The sequence below is a fragment of the Arctopsyche grandis genome, chromosome 12 (genome assembly GCF_051622035.1).
Source record: "Arctopsyche grandis isolate Sample6627 chromosome 12, ASM5162203v2, whole genome shotgun sequence".
Classification (NCBI taxonomy): domain Eukaryota; kingdom Metazoa; phylum Arthropoda; class Insecta; order Trichoptera; family Hydropsychidae; genus Arctopsyche; species Arctopsyche grandis.
In genome coordinates this window covers 20,494,786-20,521,977 of record NC_135366.1, presented here as the reverse complement: position 1 = coordinate 20,521,977, position 27,192 = coordinate 20,494,786, and the positions used below count along the sequence as shown (strand labels likewise).

The 27,192-nt window shown below is 35.1% G+C and overlaps 4 protein-coding genes across 5 annotated transcripts; 2 read left to right on the top strand and 2 right to left on the bottom strand.

Moving 5' to 3' along the window:
• Positions 1-1,607: 1,607 nt before the first annotated feature.
• Positions 1,608-5,207, bottom strand: dare (NADPH:adrenodoxin oxidoreductase, mitochondrial). 2 transcript variants are annotated; one of them, XM_077442520.1, is made up of 5 exons: positions 5,116-5,207; positions 4,867-5,037; positions 3,361-3,517; positions 3,028-3,147; positions 1,608-2,951 (listed from the first exon to the last, which is right to left on the bottom strand). In XM_077442520.1, exons 1-5 carry the CDS (start codon positions 5,190-5,192, stop codon positions 1,962-1,964), a joined length of 1,515 nt encoding a protein of 504 aa, XP_077298646.1. In that variant the 5' UTR covers positions 5,193-5,207; the 3' UTR covers positions 1,608-1,961. The 2 variants fall into 2 exon arrangements, with proteins under 2 accessions (XP_077298646.1, XP_077298647.1); XM_077442521.1 differs by having other exon boundaries at positions 1,614-2,951; positions 4,867-5,051; positions 5,116-5,161.
• Positions 5,208-9,062: 3,855 nt separating this feature from the next.
• Positions 9,063-12,641, top strand: LOC143919916 (mitochondrial-processing peptidase subunit alpha). Its single transcript, XM_077442502.1, has 13 exons — positions 9,063-9,208; positions 9,421-9,662; positions 9,736-9,815; positions 9,892-10,032; positions 10,200-10,337; positions 10,413-10,550; positions 10,626-10,757; positions 11,308-11,380; positions 11,456-11,588; positions 11,663-11,828; positions 11,898-12,030; positions 12,101-12,207; positions 12,274-12,641. Exons 1-13 carry the CDS (start codon positions 9,165-9,167, stop codon positions 12,331-12,333), a joined length of 1,587 nt encoding a protein of 528 aa, XP_077298628.1. The 5' UTR covers positions 9,063-9,164; the 3' UTR covers positions 12,334-12,641.
• Positions 12,642-12,735: 94 nt separating this feature from the next.
• Positions 12,736-16,501, bottom strand: ScsbetaG (Succinyl-coenzyme A synthetase beta subunit, GDP-forming). The gene is made up of 4 exons (XM_077442501.1): positions 15,566-16,501; positions 15,332-15,487; positions 14,427-14,661; positions 12,736-14,355 (listed from the first exon to the last, which is right to left on the bottom strand). The coding sequence occupies exons 1-4, from the start codon at positions 16,223-16,225 to the stop codon at positions 14,162-14,164; spliced, it is 1,245 nt and encodes a 414-aa protein (XP_077298627.1). The 5' UTR covers positions 16,226-16,501; the 3' UTR covers positions 12,736-14,161.
• A 1,845-nt stretch (positions 16,502-18,346) lies between these two features.
• On the top strand, positions 18,347-20,378 carry LOC143919914 (uncharacterized). The gene is made up of 4 exons (XM_077442500.1): positions 18,347-18,659; positions 18,747-19,591; positions 19,662-19,961; positions 20,045-20,378. Exons 1-4 carry the CDS (start codon positions 18,486-18,488, stop codon positions 20,145-20,147), a joined length of 1,422 nt encoding a protein of 473 aa, XP_077298626.1. The 5' UTR covers positions 18,347-18,485; the 3' UTR covers positions 20,148-20,378.
• Positions 20,379-27,192: the final 6,814 nt, after the last annotated feature.

Here is a 27,192-nt window from a genome sequence, read left to right as displayed (position 1 = left end):
ACGGCGCAATATTGCTTACATCGTATTGTCGTGTACTTGCAATATGAATGCATACACGTGCATTCGTAGCTACGCGTCAGAATACAAGTCAGACAGAATGTTTCGACGTTTATCGAACGAAAAATTATATATAATCGCACTGTTTTTGGAAGAAGAAGCTCAAGAAGGCAATAAAAAAGCACGGAGGCGTTTTGATGTGCATCCCATGTTAAAAAATAAAAAAAACCGAAAGAGAGTTTTGGACACTGTATAAGGAGCTTGTGGATGATGGACAAATTTTTTTTAAATATTTCCGTAAAAAATTTAATTTTTTTTTAATATTTGCGCCAAAACCATATCGAAAGATTGAACAGCTGTCAACTGTCCTTTTTTATTGCCATCTTGAGCTTCTTCTTCCAACAACAGTGCGATTATACATAATTTTTCGTTCGATAAACGTCGAAACATTTTTGCTGACTTGTATTCTGACGCGTAGCTACGAATGCACGTGTATGCATTCATATTGTAAGTACTCGACAATACGACGTAAGCAATATTGCGCCGTATCGTCCTGGCCTGTAATGTATAAGTAAGCCGATTTTGCCTTGCACTCGGCCAAATTGCTGTAAACGCGACGTGACCGCGACGTGTAGGTAGATATGAATAGAAATGTAATAAAATGACATATTTGAAACGGAGTCGTGCAGTGCTGAAGCCGTGCAGTGCTGTTAAGTATGAACAGACCTTTAATGGTAGCGTGTATGTTTAGCACGAAGTGATCAGTGAGTTCGATCCGCTATACTGCTGGTTAGATTTGAGGGTATTTGTGACTCCAAATCGATCGTTTTTTATCAGTTTGCCAATTTTATCTGATCATTGTTGAAACGGTTCCTCAAAATTGGCAAAAAATCATCTTTCCTGTTGTCACAAATCCTCTGTATATATTGTATGTACAATTTGTAAAAATTATGTACAAAATCTAAATCCATAGATATCTCAATGGATTAATCCTTTAATTAATTAATTAATTGTAGTATCGACCTGGCTTATTCCGGCGGAGCAAATACATCTGTATTAATAAAGTAATAAAGATCCTCTTCAAAACCCAACTGAGTTTCCATAGGCCGGGAAACGGTGGAAACCTCTACCAGCCCTATATAATTAATTGTTATTTCGTGTTCTTCAGCTTCTGGAAATACAGTTATTTATGTAATAATAAAATGCTGCATTGTTTGTAATCAATTGTCCAGGAAGGCGCATTGGGGTCTTCCTGTCAAGCCTTCTTGGTATATATCTATGTAAAAAATAAAATATCACATGAATTTATGGGTTTGGTGATTATTCTGCAAAAAGCGATCTCGCGCATGTCACTAAAATCTCGATTACGGAACATCTGGCACCCAAAAACTCCATCAATCGAAAGCTATCCACGCGATATATTGTACTAACGAGAACTCGAGTGCCAGATATTCCGTATTCGCGATTTTTGTGGCAAATAATCCATTTAACGAATTTATGTATTATCAATGCATTTTTGTGAAACAAGTGATATCCAGATTCGAAGTATGATAATCGGCCTAAATTTTTGGAAAAAAAATAGGGGAAGTCTGAAAATTGAAAAACATAATTAACAGGTTTTAAATTTTTTATTAAAAATATATAAACCGTAACATTATAAAACTGTTACTAACAGAAAATAAGTTTTTAATTATATTAATAAATCATTCACAATCCTAAAATGTATTGATAAAAAATCACAATTTCTGGAAAAGATGATAATAATTATCATGACTATTATTCATTTACAATGAGCCTACAAAAATATAAGTAATAAATAGGTTCCATTTACCAAAATGAATTCCAACTATTATATAAAAGCCAACAATAAACAGCATTTCAAATTTGAATTAAGTTACAGTCAGTCTTATCTAGGACTAATTTTATAAAATTTCTCAAAAATAATGACATCTGAATAATGAAAATCAACTGCAAATATCTAACATTTTGGAAACGTCACAAATTTTTTCCCGAGGTTTACCAGATTTTGACCCCAGCTCAATTTCGTACTTGTCAATTTTTTCCCAACCTTCCCAATGTACTATTTGTACATTATTTTTCTCCAAAATTCTCCTAATACTAGCAAATCCACCCTTTTTAACATCCGATCTCAGAAAATTTCTCGAATCGTCGAAATCTTTGCATATATTTGCTGCGACCTCAAAAGCATTCGACATGGTAGTTAAAATAACACCTACTGGACCAGTTCGCAGCCAACCGCTCACATATAAACCCGGATCTACTATTTTCTTATCAAATTGAACACCGTTGCCGTCTTTTGATATTATTCTACCATGTTCGTTAGCAACGCGGCCATTAGAAAAATCAAAATGTATGTCGGGATCTGCTTGTATACTCTTATAACCGATACTTCTTAGTGCCAAATCACAATTCAGGATTTCTCTTTGTTCGGTCTTAACGCACGTTTGCGTCAGTAAGTCGTCCCCAATTAATTGATTGAGAGCTAACTCAACGCCAACCAATCGATTCAACTCGGTTGTAAGAAATTTTAAAGGACTCCGACAGAATACGGGCAGAAACCGTTTGTCATACGTTGATGATGCGTTCATTTCCGAAAGACTTTTTAGCATTAGTTCTGTAATTCGTTTCTTTGGACGAGCTAAGCCTGATGTTACTTCTGCGATACCGATGAAATCTTTTTCTCTCCACACCGTCTTACACATTGGAAGTTTGATAAGCTCTCTTAATTCTTTTATGGTAAATGCAGCCTGCAATGGGCCCCTTCTTCCAATAAGATGGACGTTTTTTATTTTCGAGTCTGACAACACAGCAAGGGCGTTTTCTGTAATGTCTGTCTTTTTCAATATATCGACAGGTGTTAGTAAAATTCTAGCAACATCCATAGCAACATTTCCTTGTCCTAATATTGCAGCCGATGAACCAGATAGATCGACCTGCAAGTTAGTAAAATTATAAGAAAATAATAATGAATAAAAACATGTACATGAATATTGCAAAAAAAATGTATACCTCCAAATTCTGATCAGTCGGAACTCCATTGTACCATCCAACAAAGTTTCTTGCTGATAAAACATTCGGAAATTTTTCATTTGGAATGTTTAATTGCTTATCATGCTCAGCTCCATATGCCTGCAAAAAATATATATATATATGATATATCAATATTGAAATAGAATATGCTGAATCTAAAAGTGTATATTTTGTAAGCCTTAATTTAGTATGACAACGATTGAATTATGAAATTTGGGTTGTGAATAATACAAAATCAGTTTTTGCATATTACAAATATTGGCAGATAAACGATAGAATCTAAAATGAAGGGAAGAAAATAGTTTGTCTCACCAAAAGTACTGCATGATAATTGTCTTTGAGTTGTGTTAGCGTAATATCTTTTCCTAATGTAATATTTCCATAAAAGTTAACATTTTTGCTTTCGGCAACTTTAGTAAATGTATTAATCACATTCTTCACTTCGGGATGATCTGGAGCAACGCCAAATCTGAAAACAATAACATTTGATTATAAATGGGTTTTTGAAAGGCTTTCATCCACCCGAACAATACTAAAAAACTTTGTCTATGTATTATAATATAAAACTTTTTTTGTATTCAAATTATTAGGGCCGCGCCTAGGAGTTCTGCTCGGCTTAAATTGGCTGCTCTTAAATTTCATCAGCATTTGTATAAATCATATTAATTCGGGATAGTGTTGAAAATTTTAATCACAATAAAAATTAACTAGAAAAACAGACAGAAAACAAAAACGTTTACTTCTGAACAGGACCAGACGACAAGAGAGACTGAATGTTTTCAAGTTCTCCATCATTTTTTTGAAATATGGGATTCACCATTATTGATCACTGTCAAGCAAAGATAAAATATCACCGAAAACACTCCAGGGGGTGATTTTTGGGATTGTGTACCATGAATATGGGCTAGGGGTGCTGCGTTTTTTTGAAAGTATCAACATGTACTCAGTGTGTTTACATGTTGTTTACACACTGAGTACATGTTGAAAGTATCAACATGTACTCAGTGTGTATTCACAATCTACTCAGTGTGCTTACGCCGCTATAGTTCGAGTGTGTTGTATAATTTTAGCTTGCAACAGCAATCTACAACTATACAACACGACAAACTAAATGCATTTTAAAAAGTACGATGTCATGTTTCGTATTTTTAAAGGAATATAATTTTTTCGACTCTCATTTCTTTCGGCCGCCTGCAAATTATAACATTATATACCCTATAGTCAATACCCTTCAGGTATAAACACAGATTACCTAAACACAATATGCTTTAGGTCATCGACTTTAGTGAGTATTTAATTAATATTATGTATTAGATGTATTATGAGCATTTATAAGGATTGTAAATAGGTTTTTGAGTTATTTTTCCTAGTATGCTGCAGATTAACATTAGAATAATATAATACTATGATTACTAACCAAATTAAATTAAATTGTAAAATAGAAAATGATCAGTAGATCAGTAGCTATTAAAATAGATATAAGATGTATTGTGAACATAATTTCGTAATAATAAAAAGCATTTAAAAATCAAAAAATAACATTATATTATAGCTTTGATACAAAATTGTTAAAAGAAGTTTAAAAACTATGTAGGTGGATAGCTTTACATAAGTTTAGAGTACTCTTCCGAATTGAATGTATTTTGTAATTCAAATTTTTGATTTAAACAGCAACTTCACACATACATACATGCTAGCAAAATCGGAGTTCCTAAATCATGCAATCGATTTGATATGTGAAACTGTGTATCAGTGTAATAAAATATCATTCACGCATAAAACTGAAATGTTTGAAAACAACAAGATATGCATAAGAACCTGACTAATCCAAAGGGCACCGGCAATTTTTCAATGATGTCAACAGTGGCATTTGGTAGATGTTTAGCGAGGTGCTGAGCCGCGTAAAAGCCGCCTGGCCCGGCTCCCACCACACACACACGAAGAACACTGCTTAAAGACATTGCGAACGAACCGACCAACCACCTCCCGCTACTCATCCAAGACTAACGATATTTTATACGACCACTCTATCTATACTCTATACTCGATAGCTCACTTGACACTCACTTGACAATCAGCTCTGCGCCTGTCTCGCTTATGAAATATTGCGCGAAAGAGTGACACACCATTACTAATGCTGCCATGCTAAAAAAAACAAACAGTATAAAGTCTGACGTTTGAAAATAATTTATTACCTTGGATGAAAACTCTATATCCAAGATTCCAAATTCCGAGACCATCGTAGTTGCCACTTGCAAACCACGTATTTCGAACAAGCGATAATAATTAATGGTTGTGGCTATTTGCAGGTACTATATCTGCAAATTAAATGTAAGTGCAAATTAATGTAAATTAAATGTGTAACGCGACGTTTTCCCATCGTCCCATAGGGCAGCACTAGCCCTTTATTTCGAGTGGCCACCCAGGGAAAATCTATATAGGCGCACACGCAGGTGGCGCGCGGCCTCTTACCCGCGAACTCCCGTCGAAGAAAGATCTCTCCTGTGCACGTCTCCAGGGGGAGACGGGGCCGAGAGATCCACCGCCATCTTGCTGAAGAACCACCACGAGGTCGAGTGTAGCATCACTCCCTCCCCTGAGTTCCAGCCCAATTTCCCCTGCATTCCTCACGCTGTTTCCGGAGAAACCTCAGCCGTGAGACCGACGAGGAAGCTGTTATCAACGCAGACGACTTGCCGTCAGGAACCTCCCCGACTATATACATTTATATAACTATCCCAAGGTTAGTCCACGTTCCTACATAACACGACTCTTGGAAGAATAACGACGTATAACGCCCTCTGCATAAAGACCCGCGAAAAACCGTTCATTACAAATGTAATTAAATGTAAGTGCAAGAGAGATGGCATGTAATCCACCTCGATGCGTTGCAAACGATCGAAAAACGCCAGATAGACTGAACCACAGATTAACGACACGTGTACCTTATGCGTGCGCACTGCTCGCACTTACATTAAGCGAAATCTACCCGAAGTCCCGACATACCTACCCTGTATACGTTCTGTGCTTCTGATACTTTTGTTCCGACCAAGTCTTCATGGTCAGCTTTCGTGGCGTTACGACCAAAGGAGCCGTTTTGGAGGGAGATCGGCGCCGAGCGCGCGTACCCGCCCCCTATTCGTTTTCCGCTTCGGTCGAGTGAACATCTCTGTTCGCTACCGAGTTTGTTCCCACCACCGAGTCCCGATCAGCTCAGCCTGGATCGGCAGACGATACTGGAAGTACAGCTTCAGTATACGTCCGGTGAGAAGTGAGGAAATCCTGGTCTTTCTTCGTCGAAGTCAGATCACGTAGTCACGTGAGGAGTGAGGTTATCATAACCTCTCGAACACGTGCGCGCTAATTTCACGACGGACTCCCCCCCCCCCCTGCTTATTCTCTGTATTTATACATATATAAAATACAGTCACCATACAAACAGAATTACAACCTGTTTTTATTATTATACAATTTCCTCCCTTTTTCCACATCACGCATCCCACGCACATTACGAAGGAGAAAGGGACATAGCAGAGCAGCCGACATCAGCAGAGACCAGACCACCGACGACGAAGGAAGGCACCGTGAGGAAACCAGTCCCGCCCAAGCTTACCACTAGCTATCTCAGAAAACCGACTTCGGGGGTGCTCTCGAGTTGAACATCCCTGGAGTCTGTACAACTTTAGTTCCGAATTTTTCCTTATTAAATTGTTAAAAACTCGCCAGAAAGATCCAACTCAATTTTAATAATTGCATCTGTGCACATTGAAAGGTTACTCGTCATCTGATGTGCAATTTTTCATTCGTGAAGTCGAGAATTGCGTTCAAAGCAGCCATCCAGTTAATCTGTGGTTCAATCTATCTGGCGCTTTTCGATCGTTTGCACCAAACCCACAATGAAAGCATTTAAATTGAAATTACCATTCGAATTAGGACGTTTAGATTAAAAAAAAACATTGAGATAGAACACCAATCCTTATAAACATGGTGAAATAAAAAAATTGTCAAATAAATGCAAAATAGCATGGAGACACCGTAAAAAAAAATATATTTTTGACTTTTAAAATTCGCTAGATAATTAATTAGAAGTATTTTAAAGCAATGAAATATTACAATCAATAGGAAAAACATCTGACTATCGATTCCAATACTCACTTTGAGCACAACAATACTAGATTTTGTGTTAAAGACCGCAAAAGCCAAAAAACTCTAAAAATCGCACATTTTTTTAAACGCTCATATCTCGTAAACGATCACCCACCAACAAAAATCATTATCATATTCAAATTTAGTGGGTCAAAGTTAGTAAAGATTGGTTAGTCTCCGCTCTGGTAATTTTTTCTGTTGCTCAGTGTAATTAATAAATCCATTGAGACATCTATGGATTTAGACTTTTACATAATTTTGTACATATTGTACATTAATTAAATTCAGATATTTGTGACAGTAGGTAGGATGATTTTTGGCAATTTGAGGAACCGTTTCAACAATGAAAATCAAATAAATTGGCAAACTCTGATCAGAAACGATCGAGTCACAAATATGCAAGTCTGACCAGCAGTATTAAAGATTAGCACGGGATCGAACCCGGTAACCTCTTGATGCTAAACATAAACGCAACCACCGAGCCATACTGTTGGCTTGTTGATATAATTAATAAAAATTACTGACAAAAAAAAAATACCTGGAGTGAACCTCTCAGTGCTAAACATAAACGCAACAACCGAGCCATAATACTATGTTAACAGATGTTAACGGAGAGCTGAATGAGGTTGATCTATTTGGTATTTCCCTACATCAATTCAGGTCTAACATCAAGAGAATCTTGACCGATTGATTCATTTCTTCTCCTATTCTATTTTTCCAATATTTCCAATATTTTTATACTTTAGTTTAGTTATGTGATGTGCTATTTAATCATATTATAGCTTTCATTCTTTTCCTTTTCATTTGTTTATTTTGTATTTACCTTTTTTTTTACGTATTTGTTTTATATTTGTAAATTTCAATTTCTTATGTTCTATTTTATAACCTTTTCCAAATATTTTAATACTATAGTTTAATTATGCAATGTTCTACATATTTTGTCATGCCTTCATTATTTACTTTTTAATTTGTTTTCCTTATATTTATCTTTTTCATTTTTGTAAAAATCTATTATTGGACTCGGATGTTACATATATTATTTATTTACTATTTGTTTTTTTATACATATCTATGTACATTCTGTCTGTTGATTTTTCAATTAATAAAATAAAATAACATAAAATACTGGCTGATATTCCAACTTGTTGAGCATGCATCGAAGAAATGCTGTATTGATGTGTAAAAGAAGAGGGTCAAATCCACAAGACAGAATGAAACCGATTTCAAAAAATTTCTGGTTCCACAACGCCAAGATGAATTTTCTATAGATGTCGCTTTCGTGCGAGATGATTCTTAAGTTTAGCCAATCGGTGTTTTGTTTTGCACAAAGTATTTGCAAAGAAAACTACTTGTTTTCGGGTGTATGATTTTATATATTTTATTAGCTGAACCCCGGCATGCTTTGCAATGCCATAATAACGCATGCAATTCCCGTTCCCGTTCCCGTTCTCGTTCCCATTCCCATTTGTCGGAAAAACGCAGGTAGCGAACACATTTTAAATTATTGCGTTGCAATGACACTCATTCCCATTTTATATATATATATATATATATATATATATATATATATATATATATATATATATATATATATATATATATATATATATAAAAATTAATGTCTGTGTGTATGTGTGTGTGTGTGCCTCGAATAGGAACCGATTACGATGAAACTTTCAGGATTTGTTGTGTGCATGTCCGGGAAGATTACTGTGAAAAAAAACGGGAACGGAAACGGGAAAAATGGGAATGAGTGTCATTGCAACGCAATAATTTAAAATGTGCAAAAATTGTCTTTGTGACCACCGCAATGTGACGAATAGTCGAATTACCATTTTATGGTGATTTAGACAGGGTCGTACATTGATCTTTTTGGTGCTCGAGGGTCGACATCTCTCATCTCCGAAAGGGTCGTGGGTTTTGTAGCTTCGGGAATTGAAGATATAATTAGTAAAAATAAGAGATAAGAGATGGCCCTTCGGCTGCGTCTGACGGCTGCGGGCCGCTCGATCAAGTAAGATATTTGTTGTACATATTTTTGAGGTTATGTGTCAAATTTTTCTTCAATCTGTATATATTATGCATGAATAATTTTAATTTGAAAAGTTTCGTTTAATGTTCAATGATTGTATATTTCAAACTATTGCATCATATTTTTTTTATTAAATCGATTTCCCTATAGTTGTTGGATTGTTAAATTATTTTCCTCGTTAACTTAATTTTCAGGTTTAATGAATTTAAACTATCAAAGAGGCAATTCAGTAGAGAGCCAGATAAATCTACTGTTAATATACCTTCTACTGAAATAGTCACACCTTTGCCTCCGCTCACGGAACCGATGCCTGGACTACCCACTCCTATTTATTCTACTTCTAAATTTGAAGGCAATACTACAGAAGTGACGACTCTCAGCAATGGATTAAAAGTAGCTTCGGAGAAACGTTTTGGCCAATTCTGCACCGTAGGCGGTGAGAATATTTTACTCAAAACAATTAAAATTATTATCATAAAATTTTAACAAATTTTTTTTATAATTTTCAGTTGTCGTCGATTCCGGATCTAGATATGAAGTCGCTCATCCCAGTGGGATTTCACATTTTCTAGAAAAGTTGGCGTTTGGTGTATGTTTTTACCTGTTAATTTCATATTTGATTTGCTTATTTTATTTTATACTATATATTTATTTGATTTTTCCAGCAAACACAAAAATATGGTGATAAAATTAAACTTCTTTCGGCACTCGAAAAGCATGGAGGCATATGCGACTGTCAATCATCACGGGATGCTCTCATGTACGCTACCAGTGCTGATACTCGCGGTTTATCTACTATTACTCAGGCAATATAGAAAATATATGCATTATACTGGGTTGACACAATACGTTTGGTCACTCGGACGCTGTGTTGATCCGGTATTAGAGCCAAGATTATCAAAATAATCAAAGTTCTATTGCACAATATCCTTATATACATACACATAAGTCAAATTGTTATTATTTTCTTTAGGTATTAGCAGAAGTAGTATTACGACCTATATTATCCAACGAGGAAGTTGAAATGGCACAGCAAGCTGTAGCTTTTGATTTGGAAACTTTAGCAATGCGACCGGAGCAAGAGACAATTTTAATTGATATGATTCATTCTGTATGTTAAAATTATTGTATGGGTAATGAATTGCATATGTAATACAAACATATTGAAATTCTACTTATTTTTTAGGCGGGATATGGAAATAGTACATTAGGATTACCGAAAATATGTCCTCAAGATAATGTAGCCAAAATTGATAAAAAAACAATTTTTCAATATATTAGCAATCATTTCGTTCCCAAAAGAATGGTAGTCGCCGGTGTTGGTGTAAGTACTTACATATAATATTTAACAGAATGCTTACAAATGATCTTTTTAATATTGTATTACATACTTCATTAGGTTGAACACGGAGCACTCGTCGAATACGTTCAAAAATATTTCGTCGATTCACCATCTGCGTGGCCTGAAGTAAAACCCAGTGCATTGTCTCCAGATTTATCAAAAGCTAAATATGCCGGCGGAATAGTTCACGTTAGTAATATTTTATAATGGTTACATACATTGCCAGCAGTTTGGCTTAATGGTAGCGTATATATTTAGCACCACTGAGGTCGGAGGTTCGAGTCCTCGTCAAACTACTGGTTAGGTTTGGGGGTTTTGTGACTCCAAATCGATCGTTTCTCTATCAGAGTTTGCCAATTTTATCTGATCATTGTTGAAACGGTTCCTGAAAATTGGTATTAGATCATTTCCTGTTGTCACAAAATCTGTGTGTATAATTTGTAAAAATTATGCACAGTAATCTGAAATCTATAGACATCTCTATAATTTCGTGTTTATTATATGTATAAAAATTGTACACAAAAAATCTAAAAATAATCCATAGATGTCTATGATTATTATTTCTGTACTGATTAATTGTTATATGCTATGTATTCTGATTGTACATGTATTATTGTATTTCTGACCGTTATCGTACACTCGTCGCATTGGAGCGATCTGTAATGACGAGTGTATATTGATTGTAACAATAAAATATACTGAAATTTAATTATTATAACTAATGAACATTGCATTATAGGAAGATTGTGAAGTACCATTGTATCCTGGATCTGATTTACCCGAGCTTTCACACGTCGTAATAGGATTTGAGAGTTAGTCAAAATACATGCATATACTTTCACTGTGAATATGACTGGATTTAATTTACAAATTGTTTAATTATTTAGGTTGTTCACATCAAGACGACGACTTCATAGCCATGTGTGTTTTGAATATGATGATGGGAGGCGGTGGATCTTTTTCAGCAGGAGGTCCCGGAAAGGGCATGTACACTAGACTATACACTAATGTGCTTAATAGGTATTAAATATAACATTCTATTTGAAATAATATTGTATTGACTTTATTTTATTAATATATTTAATTAATTTTAGATATCATTGGATGTACAATGCAACTGCATATAATCACGCTTACGCCGACTCCGGATTGTTTTGCATCCACGCATCATCGCCTCCCCCAAGACTCGGAGATACAGTCGATATCATTGTAAAGGAATTAGTTGCAATGTCAGGACACTGTCCTGACATAGAGCTTAAGGTAATTTCGATTTTTATTACTTGGATTTCAATGTTATTTTTATTTATACTGATTTATTTTATTTGACAGAGAGCAAAGACGCAATTGCAATCAATGTTATTGATGAATTTGGAAGCGAGGCCAGTCGTATTTGAGGATATTGCCCGACAAGTGTTGGCTACCGGGATGCGACGTAGCCCGACGTATTTCATTGAAGCTATCGGTGAGGATTCTTCTGTAATTGATACAAAAATTTTGAATTGTTATATAATAGTATTTGTTTTTTTTTATAGAATCGGTGACGGTGGATGATGTTAGGAGGGTCGCTCAGAGATTGCTGTCAACATCTCCATCTGTTGCCGCTCGTGGCCGTCTTGGCACAATGCGTTCCCTTCAAAAGGTTTGTAGTGTTTTATTAATCATGTGAGGTTCAAGTATTGTTAAATTTAACGATGATCTGTTTCAGATTCAGGATACGATTTCTAACCCTCCTCCAGCGCCTGGACGGTTATCTCTCTTTAGATAAATACAATAGTGAAAAAAGAGTGTCAATGAGCGGATGGATGTCTATTGTTATGAAACACTTTTTTTTTATTTTCTATTGCACCTTGGATGCCATCATACATATATTTCAAATAAGTTTATTGTGTATTTAGGTTGCTTGAATGTCTCATTATAATTTACGACCGGCTTTGTTAGGTGTTACCATTAAAGCTATGTATTATTTGTCATCAACGTCAATAATCAGGTGTCACAAATTGTGTTTGATTTTTAAAGTCTCCAAATTGTTCGATTGTTAAAATGCGTAGTATAGATTAAAATACTTGTATAAGTTTAAATTGTATATATATTTACATATTTTATTATTATATATTTAAGTATTATACCTAGTATAATTGTAGAACAGTCAAAATAAAAATCATATTATCTACAATCATAAAATTATCTTCTTACCTATTCGTTTAATATAAAAATTAAATATGTGTTATAAAAATTTGTGCATTTAATTCGGTCAATAAAATTATATTGAATAATTTGAGAGGTAGACGGACATGCAAAAAAATCGATTAAAAAAATACATAACAAAAACAACATTGGAATTTCTAAATCTAAAATTTAACCTAATGTACATATGTATTATAGTTGCAGAACAGTCTGATTACACACTGAGCTACAAAAAATCACGTTTTTGAGTTTGCAGTGCGGAGCTAAATCAATATCGTACAGCTCCAATTATGTAATACGTTAAGATATTTAAAAAATGAGATAGAAAACCAATCTTTACAAACGTGGTGAAATGAAAAATTAGCCAAATAAACGCATATCGTGGAAAAAAAAGTTTCGACTTTTAAAATTCGCTAGATTATATGGATACGAAACTTGGGCATTGAACGCCAAGATGCTACATAAAGTCCAATTCACTCAAAGAAGTATGGAACGCTGGTATAACGAGTAAAGATAGGAAACGGAATACATGGGTGAGAGGTATGACAAGAGTAGTGGATATAGTTGATAGATTGAAATGGCAATGGGCGGCCCATGTGGCTAGAAGAATAAACGAAAGGTGGACAAAAGAAGTACTAGAATGGTACCCAAGAGAATGCAAAAGGATAAAAGAAAGACCACAAATAAGATGGACAGACGAAATAAGGAAAATGTGTGGAGTGAGATGGATGAGAGTTGTGCAAAACAGAGACGAGTGGAAACGTGTTGGAGAGGTCTTCATCCAGCAGTGGATTGTGTGCGGCTGTAGATGATGACAAGTCATTAAAAATCACAATCAATACAAAAATCTCTATACTCAATAGTCACTTTGAGCATAGCAATACTAGATTTTGAATTAAACTGTAAAAGTAAAAAAAAAAATGCAAAAATTACGCATTATTTTAAACATTCATATCTCATAAACGAAAGCAAACCACAAAATCATTATCATATTCGAATTCAGTGGCTCAAAATTTAAAAATTGATTGGCTCCGCTCTGGTAATTTTTTCTTGTTGCTCAGTACACATGTTTTGTACTAAGTAAGAAATGCGTGTCGACATAAAATGCAGTGCTACACCCAAAAAGAGATGTAAACCACACGTATTTGTAATTTGGAAGACAAAATTTACATGCATTCGAAACTGTATGTATTTGAGATAACCCAATGGCAGCTTATCACAAATTAATATAGCATTCGAATGCACAGGGCAAGCTCACGCAAGGACACAATGTGATAAGAACACAAATTTATCATAGTTAACCTTTTTCGGCATGACTTTTTAAATGCTCATACGGAATCATTAAACAATACACAAATTATTTGATACAAACAATAATAAGTAACAAAATTATGCATATAAAAGGTCGATTAATTCTTCACGGCGAGAGCAGCGGCCTTGTCGAGATCCGAAGCCTCTCTTATCGGCAATTTCGAGTCGTGTAACAATTGCCTGGCTTCGCCGACATTTGTGCCTTCGAGCCTAACGACGAGGGGTACTCCCAATTCCATGCTACGACACGCAGCGATGATACCTCTCGCGATGGTAGCGCAGTTAACAATTCCTGGAATGATGACGTCAATCATTATGTTGATGATAAATAACATTTTATAACATTTGTGGTTTGAAGTGTACCTCCGAAGACGTTGACGAGTATAGCTTTGACGTTTTCGTCGGCAGCGAGGAGTTTGAATGCGGCTTTTACTTGCTCTTCACCAACAGCACCACCCACGTCTAAGAAATTAGCTGGTTTGCCTCCGCTCAGTGTAATCATATCCATGGTTGCCATGGCGAGTCCTGCACCGTTGACCAAACATCCTACATTTCCTTCCATTCCGATGTAGTTTAAATTGTGTTTGGCTGCTTCTACCTAAATTTACATCACACGGAAAACCATATTAGTTTTGACCGTTTGCCCACGGCCGTCTTCTATGGAAGCTTTGGGCGACAAGTCTGTAGCGCGGCTGTTTTCCGTAGAATTTCTGAACTTTGCACGGGATTTTGAGCCTTATATGCGCCTATTTCAACTGTTTTAAGGTTCAAAATCGGTTGAATATATTACTGAGAGTTGAATGCCATCTATTCAATTTGCTTAAAATGAATATATACCAGTCAAAAATTAGTTTTTTGTGGAACCATACTGAAACCTCGTTTATGTGACGTCACATCCTCATACAATTACGAAGAATGATTATTTGACAATTGATCCAAAACTACGAGATATATCATGTATTTTATTGTTTAAAATAATACTTTATGTGTTAATTAACATATCTGGTTACTTGAGTAAATATTAAAATCTGTATTTAAGGTCGAAAACTCGATTGCCAAATTCGCGAAAAAGGTGCCGCGTACAGGGCTTGTTCGCTATATTTATTGCCGCGGGCAAAGAGTTAATGATTAAAATAATTAATATGCTAATTTATGATATCTTGTTGATGTTAATCATTAATATTTTGAAATGTGTCGTAAATTTTCCTTAGTCACGGCCGTAAATAAGTATGTAATCAGATATGAATCTTTTATAAATGGATTTGTACCTCTCGTGGATCGCTTTCGCTCGTATCATCCATTGCAAATACTTCTTTTTGTCTGAACTTTGCATTATCATCAAAATTGATCTTGGCATCTACGGAAATAACTTGATTATCATCCGTCTCAACCAAAGGATTTATTTCTAATTGTACTGCATCAACCTGAAAATTATGTATATTAAGTTATCAATAGAAACTTTTCATATGAATAAAAAATTGTACTAATATTAAGTTTCATACCTCGAGGAATAGCTTCCATAGCTTGGTGATTTCATCAGCACACTTACTCTTCAATTCCCCGTCGAATTTCAGAAACGAAGCTACTTCTTCGGCCATCTCTCTTGTCACACCTTCGAATATATCAATCGGCATCGTTTTAATAAGCTCGGGAGTGTCGGCGGCAACTTTTTCAATATCCATACCACCAGCCGGGGAAGCTACCAAAACTGGACCGTTGTGTTGTCTATCTAACAAAATGCATAAATACGTCTCTCTGACGATATTTACACTCTCGGCCACCATCACCTTCCGAACGAGGATACCGTCTTTGGGTGTCTGTTGGGTGATGAGTCTGTTGCCGACCATTTTATCGGCCAGTTGGAATACTTCTTCGACATTCTTGGTGAGGTGAACGCCGCCTTTGAAGCCGTTGTCAAAGTGTCCTTTACCTCGGCCACCGGCCAACACTTGGGCTTTGATGACGTACTCCTTGGCGTGGAAGTCTTTGAGAGCTGTTTTGTTGGTGTCCGAGTCGAGGACGCGAAACTTTTGTATGTTGACGTTGTGTTGTTGGAGTAGTGCTTTGCTCTGGTATTCTTGAAGGCTGAGATTCCTCGACGGAGTCAGGAGCGATCGGCGGGCGATTCTTTGGAATAGTACGCACTTGGATAGTGAAGTCATTTTCTTTTAGGAGTTAGAACGTGTCTACTTACAGTGATTAATTGAAATGAGCGACAAACGTCACTCGGTCTATCGGTAACCTGCAAACAGCGGACTTTGCACGTTACATAATTTTTTTTAATTAAATGTTTCGGCCACAATGTTGTATTTACTAGTTGAAGAAAGTTGTTTGTGGCTTATAACTATGTAAATTTACATTCAGACATTCACTATATGTATTTAGAAAAAACTTCCAACGTTTATTAAGAGGGATGGACACCAGCGCCTTGTCCATACAAACGTATTAGACTTCTCCCTTCCTTAATTATGGTTTTAGAGAAATTCTTTTTTAATATGCTATGGATATCCACCATTGGGATGCATCTATCGTTTTATTTTTTTGATTAGTTATTTTTTATAGGAGTTAGGAGCCGCCAAACATCTATAAAATCGCCTCTTTTTTACACCCACAAAAAGAGTCCAGTGTGCTTATTTAACGGTTGATTTAAAAAAAAAAATACGCGCATAGTTGCACAGAAAATATCTTTCTCATACCGATGATGATTTTTTTTTAAAATTGGTCCAGTTTTGATGGAGAATATAGGAGAATATGAAACCTCGATTTTGTCGATTTAAAATACGTATTATCTGGTCGAAGCGAAACTGTCGCATTCACTCAATATATATATTGATATATATTGTCGCATTCACTCAATATATATATATTGATATATATTGTCGCATTCACTCAATATATATATTGATATATATTGTCGCATTCACTCAATATATATATATCGAAGAAAGGAACGGCAACAAAATTAAGGTTTCGGGTGTATGATTTCATCAATCTTTATTTTGGATTGTAAGAATAAAGCATAATTTGTGCTATCCCGAATCAAAAGCAGTGATTTCATATATCAACCTGCAGAATTGACTAGTGGTTAGCTTATAATCATAGAAGTAGAATGCATAGAATCGCTCTCAGCCTCTAAAAATGTTGCTACAGAAACTCTGCGTGGCAGAGTTTGTTCATTGTTTGCTAAACTTCGTCTCTCTCTCTCTCTTGTCTCTCTTCTGACTTTCCGTCTCTCTCTTCGATGGCTCGCTTTTAGACGATACTTTTGTTAACAATGACCATTCTATGCATTCTACTTCTATACTTATAATGCTTTGGACAAAGTGGTCACGGGTTCAAATCCCAGTGATTTCTGTTGGCCAGACTTTGGATTTGTGACTCCAGCAGTGGCGGCTCGTGAGAATTCAGAGGAGGGGCTGCAGAGATTAATCGGGATGTAATAGCTCGTTGACCATACCGGTGATCAAATACAGGCAAAAATAGCATGCCTATGTACTATACTGGGAGGTCTGCAGCCCTGCAGCCCATATGGACGCTAAAAATAGCATGCATTTGTACTATACTGGGAGGGCTGTAGCCCCGCAGCCCATATGGACGGTAAAAATAGCATGCATTTGTACTATACTGGGAGGGCTGTAGCCCCGCAGCCCATATGGACGGTAAAAATAGCATGCATTTGTACTATATTGGGAGGACTGTAGCCCCGCAGCCCATATAGATGAGCCGCCACTGGACTCCAGGTCAATCGTTTCCTATCAGAATTTGCCAATTTATTTGATTTTCATTGAAACGGTTCCAACAAATTGGCAACCTTATCCATTTTCTCGCAAATTTCGAGTTTTCCAACCAGCCCGTCATAGTCCTTTGGCCTTGTTTTCTCAATGGTAGCCCCGACCTTACCGTTTCATCTTGTTAGGGATCTTCCTCTTCCTCGGCTTCCTTCAACTCTCTCTAGAAACCCTAAAATTTTCCAGGTTGTTCTGTCTTGTTTCGCGATGTGCCCAAAGAACTGTAGGATACGCCTAAGACAAAACTCACTTAAAAGCCGCAAAATAAATCTGTTGCCTAATCAAACATTTTCTCAAATTTTTTATTTTCTAATATAATCATTTTTCCCTATTCACGATTAATTTTGAAAATAAGTTTTATTTGATTACTTTATATTGGCATTGCAAATTAACAACTAAAATTAGCAAGAACTTCCAATTATTATCTATAGTTTACATTTGAAAATATATAAGTTGACAGATTCCTTTCCAACCTAGAATTGTGTTGGCAGCTTTGTCTTTTGACAGTTTTATGTTTGTTCAGAGCTGTCGTTGCCTTGGCAACGTTTTTAGTATTATAACCTAGATTTAAATGTGTCAAAATAAAGCAGTATTCTAAATATTTATAATAGATTTCGTGATAAAAATCAACAGAATGGTTTTCGACGGTTTAACTTCGCCAAGTGATGACCAGCAACATGTATTGTTAATCGTGGATATTAATCGTATTTGCAGATTTTGTCTCCGTTCAAGTGGTGCGATGACTTCCATTTTCGATGATTGCGATAAATCAATAATAGAACAGTTGAAGTCTTTTGTTGATATTCAGGTATTCTTATTAATATTCTGTATACTATGATATATTTGATTCTATGTGTTCGCTAAGCCATACTATAATAGATTTTATTATTATTAGGTAAGCCTAGATGCTTCTAAGCCAGAAAAAATATGCCATAGATGCCGATATATGATCGAGATGTGCCATGAATTTAAAACTATGGTCTTGCAATCAAATAAAACACTTTCGGCAAACCTTTTCGATGATGGCTTAGAATTTATTAGAAAAACGATGTCAAAAGAAAAGACAAATGAAATTACAATGAGCACATTAGAACCGGAATACGACCTTTCTAATATTAAGAAGGATAGCAACGAAGAAATTATAAATCCCACAACCCAAAAACTTGGTAAAAGAAAAGTTGAAAGGTTGAGTTCAATTAAAAAAAGAAAAAAACTAAAAAAAATACAACCCAAAGATGTATTACTACCTAGGCTATCCAATTTATTCGTGACAAGCAAGAATAAAGAATGTTTATTATGCTTAGAAGAGTTTTCAGATGATACAAGCTTACATTCTCATATTGATAGTCACATTCAAGGAACTGATTTAGAACCGTACTATCAACTCGGTGAAAAAAACCTGATTTGCAAACATTGCGGGAAGAAATTCAGCTATCGTTTTAATCTCCTCGTGCACCAGCGGGAATACTTAAACCTGAAACCATTTACATGTTCATATGATAGATGTGAGGCTGGATTTCATTCAAAACCGGCCCTAAGGCAACATACTCTCATACACGGCAAACGAAATTTCATCTGTTCCGTGTGTGCCATAGGATTTAAACGAAAATCTGACTTAAAAGGCCATGAGATAATTCACGAAGATGCTGGAGTGAAGTACGAATGTCCCATTTGTGGTTTCATGTGCAAAAATAGACTGACTAAAGCTGCACATTTGAAGAAACACCAAAGACAACCAATGTTGGCAAAACTTATTATGTATATAATTAAATAGTATATGTCTATTATGATCGAATCATTTTGTTTTTAGGTACAAATGCGGATCATGTTCCAAAGTGTATTTTAGTCGTAGCGAATTGGAACGGCATGAATTTATTCATTTTCCTGAAAAGCGCTTTCGTTGTATCCATTGTCCGTATGCATATTATTCCCGAAGTGCTCTTTCTAGGCATGAAAAAATTCATCATACGGGTGAAGGCAAAGTCAAAGCTTCCAATGAGATTAGTAAAGACGATGTTACAATCTCAAATAAATGCAATTTGTGTGATGAAATTCATCCTCCGCTGACGTCAAATTTACAAGACGTTCTTAATCTAGAACTTCCATTGAGGTCTGCTTTATTTTAATTTTGGTAAATTGATTATTTATCTACTGACTGTTATTTTATATATCTGTATTATAATTTATTTTCAGATGTTCTTATTGCAATAGTAGTTTTTTGGAGAAAATATGTTTTGACGCTCACACTCCAAAATGTGCAAATTTTAAAATACAATATCCAGATGTGTTTACATGAATTCTAATATTCAATGAATAAAAGTGTTTCTATCATAATCATCATGTAATACCTCTGTTTTATAATTGAAAAGCGTTTTTCTTTTCTTTCAAATGTGAATAAAGGATTAAACTACATAGTATTGGTATCTCCTTGGTATTGATTTTTGAGTATAAAAATACATTATGAATTTGTTGAAAAGTATTACATGTTTTCTATTTATCTTATGACAAAAGTGTATCCTATACTAATTTGTAATTTTATTTTATTTTATTTTTATTTTACATATATACCAGGAAGGCCTTACAGGTAAATCCAAATGCGCCTTCCTGGCCAATTACAAATACAAATACAGCATTTTTATTATAAGTCGTTGAATTGCGAGACACTGAAAAAACTCGCAAATTAACGAGACATCTATGAATTGTACATAAATTTTTATTGTACATCAATCAAATTTTTCAAATAGTGGTGACATAGTAGGTAGGAAGGATTTTTAGCCAATTTTTTTTTCCGGGAACCGTTTCAACAATGAAATCAGAGAAAATTGGCAAACTCTGATAGGAAACGATCAACCTGGAGTCAAAAATCCAGGTCTGACCAACAGCATACTCTGAAAAATTCATTTTCATTCAGGGATAGAACCCGGCACCTTCTTGACGGTAAGCAGAAACTTAACGTCCGAGCTATGCTGCTGGCTATATATATAAATAAAATATATATAAAAAAAACGAATGTTTTTATTTGTAACAATCATATTTAATCTGAATGTATTATTCAGGGCTGTGGAGTCGCTTCAAAATTTACCAAATCTGACTCAGTAAGAAAGACTATCCTAGCCAACATACAAATTGTTAGCAAGAATAAAAATAATAGTGATTTTCTAAATACATATAAAAAAGGTATTAAAGAAATCACTAAAAATTGACATGTAACCCAATTTATTGAATTATGTTGTGCCCGATGGAATATCATCGCATGGATTATGGCATATTAAGCTATTAATTAAAAAAAAAAACGAAAAAAATGTGTCAGTCTATGTTCGAAAAATTAATTAAATAAATTTTGAATAGATGGCGCTAAATATTCAGAGACTAATTTACCTAGAAACATTGGTAACAAACAGTATATATAAGTTTTTTGTTGATCTGTTATTATGTTCGTATTATATTCGTACGTTTTGTTGGCAGTGTTTTAACTGTGACGTACATATGTATGTCGAATCGAAATGACTATTATAGTACGACGAGCGTTATCTTACACAGACACATAAAATAGCGATATTATATATATATATATATATATATATATATATATATATATATATATATATATATATATATATATATATATATATATATATATATATATATATATATATATATATATATATATATATATATATATATATATATATATATATATATATGTATATGATTAGTAATGAAAAAAGTATAAATAAAAAGTAAGTTCCTTAAATTAGTGTATGTGTATGAATTTTATCGGTCTCCGTGACGAGCTAGAATGTTAAATTACAGAAAACACAAATATCGGAAGGCAAAGATCGAAAATCGTATTAATGTGCGCGCGCAGAATACGGAAGGAAAAGCCTGTTCCTCTTGTTCCTGTTGTACCCTGCTCGCGCAAATTAAGTGAGTATGTACCGTTTACCATGCACCTTTTTTTTCGATCTTTCGACTTAAGATCTTTCGATTTTCGATCTTTGCCTTCCGATATTTGTGTTTTCTGTAATTTAACATTCTGGCTCGTCACGTAGACCCGAATTTTATACGCAAACAAATCAATTTAATTCGAAATATGAGAATAAAAAAACCATGCAATCGGCTTTGGCCACAACGTGCAATTCACCGATTTTATTTATAATGTAATTTAAATTCATGATTTTTATAAAGGAATTATTAAATTTAAATTTATTAGTGGATTTATTTCAATAAAATTGGAGACTATAGTTGACATATACTATAATACCATTAATTAAATAAAAACCTCGGGAGTCAGTTGATTTTCTTTTTAGTTTTACTTCGCCTTTTGGTCTGACACTATTTCCAACATTCTTCCGATCGGTTTGAAACTTTGCCATTTTGCGCGGTTTGGCCAACGATAGAAATTTAAATTGAAATATAATCGTAATAAACACGTTTATTTACGACTCAGACTCCGACTCTGACTCCCCTGGAAATGCTGCGACTCCGCGACGCCGACTCCAGCTCCACAGCCCTGGTATTATTATATAATTGGAGGTTCAAGGAACAAACCAAGTTAGTACGATTCGCTTAAAATGAAGAAACGGACGATGATTTAATACAGATTTATTGGTCGAAAATTGATAATGTTTTTTTCGCATCGAACAAAATGTATGTATCGTGCGGAACCCCATTCCCTCGACTGCAACACCATAAAATCACGCTTGAATAAGCTAATATCTAGTTGTGAAGAATAAGAGGAGTAATGAAACGAGATAATGCCTATATATATTCAGGTTCCGTCCGTTCGAAATGGAAGCGATTGGAAATCATTATTCAAGAAAAATAAATTAAAGATGAAAAAAAGACCCGCAGATACACACAACCGTATAAAATACACTAAATATAAAATATGAATCGTAACGCTTGAACTGATTTTCGTCGACGATTCGAGCTGATATGTTGCGAAAGAGACGTTTTTTTCCTACAAATTGGTCGCTAATAGTAGTATGAAACTTTAGTGCACGCAACCATTCTAAGCAATCTTTCAATGAAAGCTCATAGACCGTCAGCGGTTAGACTGTGAGCGGGAACGCTTCTCCGGAAATAGTGTAAACTCGGAGCTTCGTCGGCTATTTCAGGGATGTTCAACCCCTAATATAATTAATCGAATAGTTAGCTCAAATAATACAGAATCATAAAATTACTTCTAAATTAAACAGATACATTATTTTACACATAAATTAAATTAAATTGTAGATGTACATACAAATTTCACTCCTATGAATATCGATAGTTTGATACTAAATGATGAAATTTTATATTGAATTCTTTGAAATTTATTATTTTATGATTGCGGGTGTTTGTCGTTGATGATTTGATTGTGGTAAATAGATAAATTAAATAAAAAAGCAGGTTCGCGTCCCCGAGTTTGGGTGGGTCTGCGCGCACAGATCTGGCAACCCCAGAGGCTACTGAGCTTCATGTTTTATTCATTAATTTATTTAGGAAATGGCTGCGACAAAATAGAGATTTTATTGGCTATACGGCGGGAGAATGGTTTTTATCGCTACGCCATTGTGCTTCTGTTGTGCTGCGGATAGATGGCGGTAGCCGAACGCTATTTTTCACATTTTCCAATTGGAAAATTTTCTTTTAGTCCGGAATAATGTTACGAAAAATACGTTGAAAGCCAAATAGAATAACTAAACGTTGCATTTAATACGACCACATTTAAATTAGATATTTATGTATAATTATTATATTTTTATAAAATGTATTATATTTATATTTCATTGTTATTGTAATGGATATTATTTTTTTTATCATATGTTGGTATAAATTGTATACAAATGAAAACATTTAGGTTGTCAATTTAACCACTGCGCCAAGGGTGGCTTTTTCCAGATTCCATACTATTATAGAGTCGGAAAAATACTGTTTCACAGATTCTCAACCTGGCTCTTAGCAGTCCATACATCACAGATAAACCTCAATTGATGTAACGAAACAAATTGAAGGACGAATTATTTGAATATGTATTGAAATGTTTGTCGTTATTTATAGCCAGAAAATATTTTGCAAATAATTTATCGGAATTGATTTTATTTACATACATATATTATTCACCAATCCTTGAATATAATATTTGAAATGAAATTCAACACTATTTTCAATATTTAAAACATTTTTTCTTAATACAGGAAAGGTAAATATACAAAATACTTCTCTTCACGTCTCTTCGCAAACCTCACCTATGGAGTGTTTACGATGGTATTTTATCTTTGTATTGACATAGGTTTGACACTGATCGATACTGGCGATTCCCATATGTGGAGAAACTGTCGAAATAATAATATCGTACGAATTAATAATACATGAAGACACGCCTATTATAACTGGAGTCCACCTACGCGTCCCATGCCTCACTGTTTAGTGTGTTCTTAGTTATTAGTATTATAATGAGTGGCGAATCATCCCACAGGTGCACTAAGATCTTGCCTAGATCTTGCCTGATCCGTAGGAGCCTCCAAAAAACCCCGAAAATTATTTATTTATTTATAGTTTTGGATAATTGTGCCATTACAGGAAGAGCCTAAAGCGCCACAATGGTTTACATAAGAAATCAAGAAAAAAAAACATTAGAATAAAAAAAAGGTAAAAGCAGAAAAATAGAAATGACAAAAAAATATGCACATATGTTACATATGTAAAAACCAAATAAACCGAATATACATATAGTAGGGAACGTCTTGCATCCACAGCCAGCACCAATATGTAAGAACCAGCCGTTAACCATCCCCGCGAAGCCCAAATGGAAGAGAGAAGATCAAATTCAACAACATATTCAATTATAAGAGTAATGATGAGCGCAGGCCACCAGACAAATAGGCTAAAATAATCTCTGATAACCTACGCGCACTGAGGTGGAAAATATCACATTCAGGCACGGCAACAACGATTTCAACGAATAGGAGCCATCCGATGCCAAAAGTTTAAACAATTTTAAAATTTCACATTTTTTAAATTTAGTAAATATCTTTGAATGCCTGAAAAGTGGTATTATTTATTGGGGGGGGGGGGGGAGGGGGCAAAATAAAATTATGCCTAGAGAGCCCCCAATCGAGGTGATCCACCACTGATTTTAATATTTATTGCTTCAGACTCGTACTCAATTGTTCCGAAAAATTGACTGAAAAACTGGATTTTTGTATGATTAATAGAAGCTTCGAAAGATCGAAAATCGAAAGATCTTAAGTCGAAGGATCGAAAATAATGTATGCATGGTAAACGGTACTATGTATATATAATATATGTACGTATAGAGTTTAGCCGCACGCCACTGATATATATGCATGTATGTATATATACTAACCGTTTTTCATAAGTATGCATGGTAAACGAACATTTTCGACTTTTTTACGGTCACCCATATAATATATATCAGTGGCATGCGGTGAAATTATCTATCTTTTTGTCGTACAGCCTTGCTTAATGTGCGCGGGCAGGATACGGGAGGAAAAGCCCGTTCCTCTTGTATCCTGCTCGCGCAAATTAAGTGAGGCTGTATGATAGGGGGAAAGAGAGAGAAGAGTTTTACCGCACGCCACTAATATATACATACATATACTACCCACTCTTCATATGTATGCATGGTAAACGAAAATTTTCGATTTTCCGACTTTCGATGCGGTAAAATGCCACTTTTATTGTTTTAAATGGAATTTAGAATATGAACGATCTTTTTTTTTATTTAAATTGATAATTGCACTTCACGCATTCAACATTTAATAATATATTTATTTGATTAAGTCAATTCAATTTCGATTGAACAAATTTCACTACTTGCAAAATTTGCACCCGATTTTCACATACAAAATAATTTTCTCGCGAAAAGTTTGAGGGTTGGCCGATAAATTCCGAGAGATAAAATGCTCTCGCGCGTGTATTGGTGGACTATGGGCTCCAGTAAACAGGGTTGGGTGTGTGTGGGTGTTTTTCCACCGGAAATGGCGAATCATCCCCGCGGCGGCCGCCTATAAAGGAAATCAAAATGCCGGCGCAGACATCGAATCGAATTTATGCGGACGGACTCGCTTCATTAAATCGCCTCGCCCCGGGATTCGAACCCGATAACCACGAATTATGCCTAATGTCTCTGCCCAGCAGCCACCCAACCACCCACCGACCCACCCTCCCCCCACCCCACCCCCTAGGAACACTCATTTTCCTTTCATATGCAATCGCTCCGATTCGTACGTCCATTATACATGGGACAGTGCTCCACAATCTGACCCTGTATACGTGCGATTCACAACACAATTTAGATTTTAAATTTACATATACAGAGTGCATTCATGTTAAGTGAACGTCAGCATCTCTATTCGGATTTTTTTATGTGTGTATGCATTTTTGAAAATCCTCAATTTGAAATACTACATACATATAACCATATCCGTATATACAATTTAAGCGTTCACATCGGATAAGTATTAGACATTTAGCCAGCAGTTTGGCTTAATGGTAGCGTATATATAATATTTAGCACCACTGAGAACGATGGTTCGAGTCGTCAAACTTGGGGGTTTTGTGACTCCAAATCGATCGTTTCTCTATCAGAGTTTGCCAATTTTATCTGATCATTGTTGAAACGGTTCCTGAAAATTGGTAATACATCATTTCCCGTTGTCACAGATCTGTGTGTATAATTTGTAGAAATTATGCACAGTAATCTGAAATCTATAGACATCTCTATAATTTCGTGTTTATTATGTGTATAAAAATTGTAATAATAATTGTGCACAAAATCTAAAAATAATCCATAGATGTCTCTATAATTATTATTTCTGCACTTGATTAATTATTATATTCTATGTATTCTGGTTGTATTCTATGTATTATTGTATTCTGACCGTTATCGTATACTCGTCGCATTGGAGCGATCTGTAATGACGAGTGTACATTGATTTTAATAAACAAATAAATAAACGAATAATATGTAACAAAATGTATGAATTAGAAATTAGCTTCTGGTCCATTTATGTAATCCAGCACTGCACGTCAACAGCTCGGCACAGCACCAAAAAGACTACTTCTATTCATACTATATACAAAACCGACCGTATTCGGAACGTTCATACTTGTTTTGGACGTGTGCGATATAAAATCATCTTACATATATCAGTAGCGTCACTAGGTCACTATGCGGGGAGTGTGGTCTGCACCAGGTGACACCATTTTTGGGGCGACACCAAATTGTTCAAATTGAATAACGCTAATTCGACATATTTGTTGTATGACGGTCCTCGAGCGGCGACACGTCTCATTGCAAGTTCTGTATATATATACAGCTTTCTGTATTT

What these genes read in the sequence shown, in the direction of transcription:
- dare (XM_077442520.1), bottom strand. Translation starts at nt 5,192, where the DNA reads ATGGCAGCATTAGTAATGGTGTGTCACTCTTTCGCGCAATATTTCATA. An exon ending in GTGCCCTTTGGATTAGTCAG is followed by an intron (nt 3,518 to 4,866) that starts GTTCTTATGCAT and finishes TATTGTTTTCAG; the next exon opens with ATTTGGCGTTGCTCCAGATC. An exon ending in CGACTGATCAGAATTTGGAG is followed by an intron (nt 2,952 to 3,027) that starts GTATACATTTTT and finishes ACTAACTTGCAG; the next exon opens with GTCGATCTATCTGGTTCATC.
- LOC143919916 (XM_077442502.1), top strand. Translation starts at nt 9,165, where the DNA reads ATGGCCCTTCGGCTGCGTCTGACGGCTGCGGGCCGCTCGATCAA. An exon ending in TAATTGATATGATTCATTCT is followed by an intron (nt 10,338 to 10,412) that starts GTATGTTAAAAT and finishes CTTATTTTTTAG; the next exon opens with GCGGGATATGGAAATAGTAC. An exon ending in CAATGCGTTCCCTTCAAAAG is followed by an intron (nt 12,208 to 12,273) that starts GTTTGTAGTGTT and finishes GATCTGTTTCAG; the next exon opens with ATTCAGGATACGATTTCTAA.
- ScsbetaG (XM_077442501.1), bottom strand. Translation starts at nt 16,225, where the DNA reads ATGACTTCACTATCCAAGTGCGTACTATTCCAAAGAATCGCCCGCCGA. An exon ending in TATGGAAGCTATTCCTCGAG is followed by an intron (nt 15,488 to 15,565) that starts GTATGAAACTTA and finishes CATAATTTTCAG; the next exon opens with GTTGATGCAGTACAATTAGA. An exon ending in GCGAAAGCGATCCACGAGAG is followed by an intron (nt 14,662 to 15,331) that starts GTACAAATCCAT and finishes ATGTAAATTTAG; the next exon opens with GTAGAAGCAGCCAAACACAA.
- LOC143919914 (XM_077442500.1), top strand. Translation starts at nt 18,486, where the DNA reads ATGGTTTTCGACGGTTTAACTTCGCCAAGTGATGACCAGCAACATGTA. An exon ending in AGTCTTTTGTTGATATTCAG is followed by an intron (nt 18,660 to 18,746) that starts GTATTCTTATTA and finishes TATTATTATTAG; the next exon opens with GTAAGCCTAGATGCTTCTAA. An exon ending in AATCTAGAACTTCCATTGAG is followed by an intron (nt 19,962 to 20,044) that starts GTCTGCTTTATT and finishes ATTTATTTTCAG; the next exon opens with ATGTTCTTATTGCAATAGTA.